The 9094-nt window shown below is 51.1% G+C and overlaps 1 protein-coding gene across 2 annotated transcripts; it reads left to right on the top strand.

Moving 5' to 3' along the window:
• The first annotated feature begins 8023 nt into the window (after positions 1-8023).
• Positions 8024-8977, top strand: LTB (lymphotoxin beta). Of its 2 annotated transcripts, XR_006680339.1 has the most exons (3): positions 8106-8185; positions 8621-8666; positions 8852-8927. XR_006680339.1 is itself a non-coding variant. In XM_030886161.2 (2 exons), exons 1-2 carry the CDS (start codon positions 8024-8026, stop codon positions 8924-8926), a joined length of 237 nt encoding a protein of 78 aa, XP_030742021.1. In that variant the 3' UTR covers positions 8927-8977. The 2 variants fall into 2 exon arrangements, 1 of the variants encoding a protein (XP_030742021.1); XM_030886161.2 differs by lacking the exon at positions 8621-8666 and having other exon boundaries at positions 8024-8185; positions 8852-8977.
• Positions 8978-9094: the final 117 nt, after the last annotated feature.

The following is a 9094-nucleotide window of genomic DNA, read 5'->3' as shown; positions in this document are numbered from 1 at the left end:
CTCTCTCTCCCAGCAGCTGCTACACGATGCAGCACAGGCGGACTGAGTTCCAGAGCAGCCAGGCCGCAACCCTGCAACTGTGCCGCGGACTCTGTCTGGCTTGTGTTCCGTTCACTGCAGGACCTGAAACTGCTACTATTCTCTAGAAACCCACTTGGACCACAAACCAGGCTTCTGCGTGAATTCCTTCTCATGCAGAGCCAAGGACCGAGGTGTATCTCTGGTGCCATGACTCGAATATAGGCTGGAAAGGAAGCCGGGCTGAACTCCTCCTGCCAAAACACAGTGCAGGTGGATGGTCCCCAGAACCGACTCCTAGGGACACACGTAATGTATTGCAAAAGCCTCATCCTCTGTGTCTGTCTTTTTGTCTATTCTTAACGGAATACAGGACTTTATGCCCACCTTTCTGTGTTTCCAGGCATCCCAGCCTCGATTGCTGGGATGGGATGGAAACTCTACACCTTTTTGATTTTCAGTGGTCTGCTTTGTGTCCTGGCCAGCTAGAAGGCCTGGCACACCCGCATAAAACCCTGCTGGTTTCTGCATGACTCTGGCTACGTTGCCTGGCCCCCCACTGACTTTTGACTAGGCCCCACCTGTGGCTGCCATTTTCCCAACTGTGTGACTTTCCGTTCCCTGGCAGTATGGCGCCTGCCACTCCAGACCTGGGGGGTGGGGGGTGGGAGCGGCGCCTAGGTAGCTGGTTGCTTTTGCCCGGGTGTTAGCCCAGCCTAGTTCCGGAGCTGAATGTTTCCCTTCCCCCTCCATTCCCTTTAGCTTTCTCCTGGTTTTACAAACAAGCTGCTCCAGTGTCCTACCAGCATGGGCTTGTTCTTTTGCTGCCGGCTGGTTTTCTGTCACCCAGGCTTAGGCCAAAGGCATTCGGAAGCCTAGCCCAAGTGACTGTTAACTTTGGCCTTTCAGCGATACTGCCTCCAGTACTTTTTGGGAACGCTCTTAATACCGCTCTGCTGCCATGATATTCCAGACAGAAATTCCAATTTACCTAAAGGTTCCCTGAGCTGCTGGACAAACGTCCCTTCCCTTCAGAGATCTGAGAGTCTGCTCCAGCCAGCAGGTGTCTTTGAAGGCCATGGGACCACCCCAAGCAGTGGCCCTCCTGGTTAGTGGTCTAGACAACGGTTGGACCTAACGTCAACTGCAGCGACTGGTCTTTGAGCCTCTCCCTCGGTCAGGGGCACCTGCCTGAGGCCTCAGATTCAAGGTGCCCTAGAGGTGCATGCTGAAGCTGCGGTTATTGACCTTGAGACATCAAGCTCTCGATAGCCTCCTTGTTTTGTGCTTTCTAGATGGGACTTACCAGCTCGGTACCCAGGAGTTGCCCCCTCAGAGGTATCCTGTCTATTGGGATAGATTCGATCCAGAGAGGCTGGACAAACAGAAGCCGATTTCGCTTTGCAACTCTATTTGGCCACAGTATCTTTTAGGGAAAGGAGAATTGTGGCCAGCTGTGTTAGACAGGGTTCTCTAGAGAGATAAAACCAAATTGCTGATAATTTAATATATTTATTAATAAAGATAATTAGATATATAACAAGAAATGAACTGTTAAATCATATACAGATAAATATATAATACAAGAAATGAACAGTTAAATTATAAAGCAGTACAAATGGCTCAGTGCAACTCACTCCCGTGACAGAGAGTTGTGAGAGACTAGCAGTCCTTCAAGTCTAGTCTGCTGCCAGATCTTCCTCTATTTATAGAGAGAGCTAGGCTATCTCAGCACAGCAGCCAATCACAAGGCAGGTCACCAACTGTCAGCCAGGTCACCAACCGCCATTCCCCAGCTCCAGAGATGTCTTAAAGGGACCTCAACTTACAGCGACACAGTCCACAGGCTACGCATCTCACAGGTAGTGTAGCCTGTAAATTGAGGCACAGAACAAGCCAGGCAGCCGCACACTGGTCCGATGATCAAAGAGCAAGAGACAAGAAAGACTAGGCTCACCGAGCCATTTATCTCTCTGCCCTTCAGTTAATCCCACTTGTGTTTATCGGCCAGGCTGGCACAAGAAACGATCTCACCAGCCAATGATACACTTTCCCTTTTAACCCTGATTCAGCTCGAACATGTTGGTGGAACGCTGGGGAAGTGGGCGGAGATCCCATATGTTAGAGCATTTTTCCTTTTGAGGAGCAGTTGAGACCTTCATTCCCAGTGCACCCAGGACCCCCTAAGGGACCCTGGACTTCGGGGCAACTATTCCCCTAGCCCTGAAACAGCCCTGAACATTCTACCCGTAGTAGAGGCAGCAGGGGAGTTTACAAGCCTTTTACTCTAATTGAACTGAAGCAAATTAAAAATGACTTGGGCAGTTACTCTAACAAACCTGAACAGTCCATAGAACACGTCCAGCACCTCACCCTGGCCTATGATTTAACCTGGAAGGATGTAATGGTCATCCTGGGACAGACCGTGGCAGACTTTGAGAAAGAACGAATGATCAAAGGTGCTAGGAAGTTTGCAGAGGAGTTACAAGCGATGAATGAAAAGTACCCTGTGGGGGAAACAGCTGTACCTTGAACTGACCCTGCTTGGAATCATAGTGAGCCTCAGGACAAATGGGCACGGGAACATTTCCTGGTGTGCATCACAAATGGACTACAGTCAGGTAGGCAAAAGGCCTTTAATTATGCCAAGGTGACAGTGATTCACCAGGGACCTATGGAGTCTCCTGTTAGCTTTTTAGAGCGGCTAAAGGAAGCCCTAAAGAATTATACTGCTGTAGATATAGAATCCTATGAGGGGCAAGTCTTACTCGGGGACAAGTTTCTCACACAAGCTGCATAGGACATTCGCAAGAAGCTCCAAAAACGAGTGCTGAAGCCTGAAGGAACTACCCTAGAGGAGATGGTTGCTTGTGCTAATACGGCCTTTTACAACAAGGAGCAGGAAGGGGCGGCTCGAGCCCGGGAGAAGGCGAGAAGGAAGGACAGTAGGCATGCCCAGGTATTGGCTGCACTCAATAACCAACGTTCTTCGAATGCCTCCCAGGTTTCTCAGACCTTTGAACCAGGTACCAAGTACTACATTTACCGGCGACCGGGTCATTGGGCTAGGAACTGCCCTAACCGGAACAAGCCTCCGTGAACACCATGTGTCCATTGCAAGAAGACTGGCCACTGGGCTGGCCTCTGTCCTAAGGCCAAAAACCTGAAGGAGGGGCACCCATAGGCCAACATGCAGCTGCTAACGGAGGAGGGTTGAAGGCACCCATCCGGACGGCCCAGCAGCAAGAGGTATCTGTTACTGGTCTGGATTCTAGGGAAAGCATCAATGTGACAGCTTTCCAAATGTTCCTCACAGTGGAGGAGCCTCAGATTCCCCCATAGGAACAGTGGGAACAAGCCATAACCCCGGAAGTTTGGGACACAAGAGTCCCCGGCAAAGCTAAATATGCTACCCCTGTAAATATTTTCCTAAAAGACCCTACCCAGTCTCCCCATCAGCGACGGTATCCTTTGACACCGGAAACCATCAAAGGGTGACAACCCCTTATTAGTAAGCTCCTCCAACATGGACTTTTGGTCCCTGTTAACTCCCCTGTAACACCCCATATTACCTGTTATAAAGGTGGGTCTTATCGGCTGGTCCAAGACCTCAGGATAATAAATGAAGCAGTGATCCCACTGCACCCAGTTGTGCCAAACCCCTGTATCCCTGTACTCTCCTAGGGGAAGTTGTGAATGCTTTTGCCCCCCCGCCCAACCCCCCCGCCGTGTGTTTATAGTGAACCAACGCTCATGCCTGTTAATCCTAAGAGTTTTATTTATTTCCTGTGACACTAACCTAACGTCAAGGGCACTGCCACCTGACAATCTTACCCTTGCCTCACTTAAACTGCTCACCTGTTTGTCCGCTTGTTTGTTTTTCCAGAAGTTCTCAGGTTACCAAGTCCTCTGAACCAAGGGTGCCAGCTCCAGGACCATCTCCTGGACCACCTCAACTTTATCCATCCTGGCTCTTGAATGGACAGCCCCCTTCCAACAGAGTAGGAAGGGTGTGGACCCAAAGCCCCACTCCGCCTCTTTTGTCAGCAGGAAGTAGCTAGAGACGTCGTTGCCCAGTACCCCAAAGATTTGAGTCCATATCTCTTCAGGGGGGAAATGTTAGGTAGCTAGCATAGGGACTGGGGCGTCCATTATGCATGCTCAGAGGTTCCAGCTTCTGGCCAGGAAGGGGCGGTACACCTAGGTGGGCGTTACACCTGGATTGGCCCATCTAAGCCAGGTGAATTTGATTCAGCCAATGGGGTCGACCAGTATTGTCGTCTACACCTCCCAATGGGAACCCTGAAAAGACAGAGGTTTTGCTCCGGAGCGGCCAGACCGCAGTCCCGCAACTGTGCCTTGTGTTGCATGTACTGTACAACCTGAAACTGCTACTATTCTCTATACACTCACTTGGCTCAGGAACCAGGCTTGGCCGTGGATTCTTTCTCGCGTGGAGCCAAGGACGGAGGTGGATCTCTCCCAGAGAGATCTAACATTACGTGGAGGGCTACAGTTAGCCTTTCTCAAGCCACTGCATTTTCAGTCACCTCATATGCATGTGAAAGACCAAAGAAGAATGAGGCAATTGAATTCAGTTGTTGGTGAAGAATACTGAATATTAAGTGGGCCGCCCGAAGAGTGAACAATTCTTTCTTGGAGGAAGTACAATCAGGTTGCACCTTAAACGTGAAGACGGTGACTTTGTCTCATGCACTGTGGACATGCTAGCAGAAGGGCCCAGGCCCTGGAGAAAGACATCATGTTTGGTCAAGGACAGCGTCATCAAGGAAGAGGAAGGCCCTGGGGGCGAGGGAGTGACACAGTGGCCACCACACAGGATTCAAACACAGGGAAGGCTGTGAGGCTGCGGCATGGAACTGGGCGAGTTTCCTTCTACCTCTTGTAGATGTCAGAACAGCCCGTGGGCACCTGACACCGCAGGCTGCTTTCCTAGGATCCCTGATGGCACATGGCCAAGCACTTGTAAGATTAGCGGTTCGAGCCCAACAGCTGCTCCCAGGGGGAAAGATGTGTCCGATCTTTGAAGACTCTATGGGACAGTTCAGCTCTGCCCGTCAGGGTTGCTATGACTTGGAACAGACTTTTCTTCTTCTTTTTCTTAATTGTTTGGTTTAAAAATGACTTTCAGGGAACAGTGTTGGTTCCCTGAAAGACAACCTCTGGACAATGGCTTTCGGTGGGTCATTTTAATGCCAACGGTCCCAGAAACTGGATTTCACGAGCATTCGGAATCCTGTTCCTTATACTCCATGTTCCAAGATTTCGTGATCTCGCTGAATAGATGTGGGCGTAACCATTCCCATCCTGGCTCCTATCATTAGACTGGGAGCTCTGGCAGACGGGGGATGGAATACCTTGTCTGGTCTTTTGGGACTGTGTGCAGTAAGGTGCCTGGCTAGCTGATTAACAAACCAGATAGTCTCAAACAGCTAAACGAGCTCTGCATAAGCATTGCTGATAAGTTAGGACAGTAAGTTGATGAAGAAGTGGTGCTTGGGAAAGGAGGCGGGGCAACCCCTCTGCAGGAGCACTGAACCAAGGAAGGGCAATAGAGCCCCTGGACAGAGACCTGGCTGAGGGCCAATGAGGGGTCCCAACTATGATGAGGAAAAGGCAGGATGAACACCCAGTCCTTGAGGAGGATGAAGGGACTCTCAAGAGGAGGAGTGGGGTGAGGAGATCTGGTAGCTGGGTCCCGGATGCACTTGTCATTCCTTCTCGAAATTCAGGAAGCCCCACCCTCAATGTGATATATATATATATATAAGAAAAAGTGTAAATAAATAAATAATTTAAAAAAAAGAAAAATTGTATCTGGACCATCTAGATTCTACGATGAACATTTTGCTGTGTTTGCTTGATTGTATGCCTTATCATCAACTCATCTCAGTTTGGGATGCCTTTCAAAATTGCAGGCATCAGTGCATTTCACCTCTAACCTTGCAGCATGCTTATTATTGACTGGGGTTTAGCATTTGTTTCCCCTTTTTTGTGGCTTCTGGGGGAGGTAAAATTTGCATACGGTTGAAGCGTACAAATCTGAAGTTCATTCTAATTTTTTAAAAAATCATTTTACTGGGGGCTTGTACAACTCTTATCACCATCCATCCATCCATTGCGTCAAGCACATTTGTTGCCATCATCATTCTCAAAACATTTGCTTTCTACTTGAACCCTTGATATCAGCTCGTTTTTCCTCTCCCTCACGACTCCTTGATAATTTAGAAATTATTATTTTGTAACGTCTTACACTGTCCGACGTTCTCCCTTCATCCACTTTTCTGTTGTCTGTCCCTCAAAGGAGGAGGTTATATGTAGATCCTTGTAATCGGTTCCCCCTCTCTACCCCATCTCCCCTCTACCCTCCCAGTATCGCCACTCTCACCACTTATCCTAAGGGGATCATCGCCCTGGATTCCCTGTGTTTCCAGTTCCTATCTGTACCAGTGCACATCCTCTGGTCTAGCCAGATTTGTAAGGTAGAACTGGGATCATGATAGTGGGGGGAGGAAGCGTTGAAGAACTAGAGGAAAGTTGGATGACTCAGCGGTGCTACACTAACCTGCCTTGCGTCCAAGGGTGGAATAGTCTGCCTGGGCTCAAATGTTGGGTCTGTCAATTACTTTTTAATTAATTAATTAATTTTATGTATTTTTTTCTTCTCCTGTCAATTACTTTGTAATCTTCCATAAATTCCTTTGCTTCTCTGTTCCCTAGTTTCCTGTCAGGAATAAGAGAATGCTGAGTGTGTAGATCTGTGTCAGGCACATGTTAAATGCTGTTCATATAATACTAATAGTGATCGTTAGTATTTAAAGTGTTCTTGGATGCACAGAGATACCATCAAGGAGATATGAGCTGGGACCACCTCCACCTTCCACTGACCTAGCCTTTTCTCCATTCAGCTTCTACTATCTACTCACTGCCGTCAAGCCAATTCCCACTCACAGGCACCCTGGAACTGCCCCTGTGCCTTTCCGACACTGTAATGCTTTAAGGGAGTAGACAGCCCCTCTCTCTCCGGAGCAGTGGCTGATAGTTTCGAACTGCTGACGAGGATTGCAGCCCAAGGTGTAGCCACGCTACCACCAGAGTTCTTAACTTCTACTCTACTGCCTACCTCCTTGCTGCTTTGTTTTGCTCCACCATCCATTGATTCATTCATCTTTTTGTTCACCCATAGACATTGAATAAGTACTTACAAATGGATCAGGCTCCCCCTGGACTCAGAAGCTCTCTGAGGGTAGGGGGGTGTCTCCTTTCCTTGTCTGCATTCTGTGGACAAGGGAAGCAGCGCTCCATTGCTATCCGCCCCCCCCTCCAGTGAATCAGTAGGCAGCAGTGAAGCTGAGACCCTCCGCAGTGGCCATGGCTGTGGATAGCTTCACTCTGCCTTTCCCACCATCAAGGAGTAGGAAGGAGCAAGGCCGGAGAAGGGAAAGGACTTCAGAAGGCTTGTGGAGCAATGGAACTAAGAGCTTCAAATTGTTTGAAGCTCCTCGGATGTTCTTCTTGGAGACCCGGACGCCCATCCTCAAGACCCCAGTTCTTATCGCCCTTGACCTCAGGGGCGTGGGGGTAGTCCTCTCGCTAACACGTGCCGAGATGGTGAAGAAGCATGCCGATGGCACTGGGAATCTGGAATCCTGTGTTCTCACTGCAGTCTTGCTACTTGACCTTCCGCAAGCTGCCCTCCTTCCCCGGGCTTTGGTTGCCTTCCCCGCTGAACCAGAAGATTTTAAAGGTCCCCTCCAGTTTGACCTCTGTCTCCCACCCACCCACCCCCAACCCAACTCCTTCCCCAATTCAGAGAACCCAGGCATCCAGCTGCCCCACCCCAGCTCTGGGTAAACAGGAAGCTGGGTGAGGGGAGCAGGGCTGTGTGGAAAGTCCCAGCCAGGTGTACGGGTCTGTGGGGAGGGGGGTGGCGCCACCCTGGGGTATGAAAGCCCCTTGCCCTGGCACTGGGTCAGAATCTCCCATGGAGGCACTGGGGCTGGAGGGTCAGGGTGGAAGGTCCCAGGGGAGGGGCTGCCTCCTGCTGGCTGTGGCTGGGGCGATTGTCTTGGGGTCTGTGGTGCTGTCTGTACCCATCACTGTCCTGACTGTGCTGGCCTTGGTACCCCAGGAGCGGGGAGGACTGGTGAGTGGTGGCAACCGGAAGGCTGTATGTATCCTACCAAGTTCACCCACTCCCAGGTTTTGCTTTCTGGCCTCCTGCTTGGTCTTGCTCAGCTCGCTCTTCCGGTGCTTGGTGTGAAAATGAAATATCACGCCAATCTCTTTGCTGGCTTTCCTTCCATGCTTTGGTGATGCTGTTGGGTCCTGACGTCTCCAAGTTCCTTCCTGGCTATCTGTCTGTCTTCCCTTTTCTTTCCCCCAAGACACAACTGGGTCCAAGGACATGTCTTGCTTGCCCCCCTCCCCTCAGGGACCCGTGTTTTGGGGTGGGACTGGACGTGTATTTTGAGGTGGACCCGGTGGGAGACGTCCCAGGCTCTGTGCTGGAGTCTGGGGACAGGGTGGGATTGGCATCAGCTGAGTTGTAACTTTGAGCACTGTCACCCACCCCACCCAGGTCACAGAGACTGCTGCTCGGGGGGCACAGACCCAGCAACAACTGGGTAAGAACAGACCACCTCCCGCGCCCCTCCGTCCCTCAGGGACCCCCAGCTCTGGTTCTTGTCGCTGTCCCCTCTTCCTCAAGGCATTCCGCTGCCCCATGCTGGACCCTGGCGCCCTGTCCTCTCGGGCGGACCGTGTGCAGGGGTGCCTTCTCGCCAACCCATGAACTTTCCACCCCATGTAGAGTTCCAGAAGCTGCCAGGGGAGAAGTCGGAAACAGATGTGGTCAGCTTCCCGCTGCCGGCTGCCCACCTCATAGGTGAGTCGGTGGGAGACCTGGGTACCCGTGCACAGCGTCCCAGCTTCAGAATCAGCCACCGTGCAGCGGGCTCGGCCCACTCTCCAGGGCTGCCAGGTCAGCCGGCCTGGGGTCAAGACCCCCCCCTTCGTGGGCCTCCCCCTCCGCCCCCGCTCCGCCCTCGCCCCC

Source organism: Echinops telfairi, unplaced genomic scaffold (genome assembly GCF_000313985.2).
Source record: "Echinops telfairi isolate 266 unplaced genomic scaffold, ASM31398v2 ScPeMD7_655;HRSCAF=1070, whole genome shotgun sequence".
Lineage (NCBI taxonomy): Eukaryota > Metazoa > Chordata > Mammalia > Afrosoricida > Tenrecidae > Echinops > Echinops telfairi.
Note: the sequence above shows the minus strand (reverse complement) of the source record. Positions and strands in the feature narration are given on the sequence as shown.

Bases quoted from the DNA above. Each gene is read 5' to 3' on its own strand.
- LTB (XM_030886161.2), top strand. From the start codon at position 8,024: ATGGAGGCACTGGGGCTGGAGGGTCAGGGTGGAAGGTCCCAGGGGAGG. The intron at 8,186-8,851 runs GTGAGTGGTGGC...CACCCCATGTAG, and splicing joins CCCAGGAGCGGGGAGGACTG to AGTTCCAGAAGCTGCCAGGG.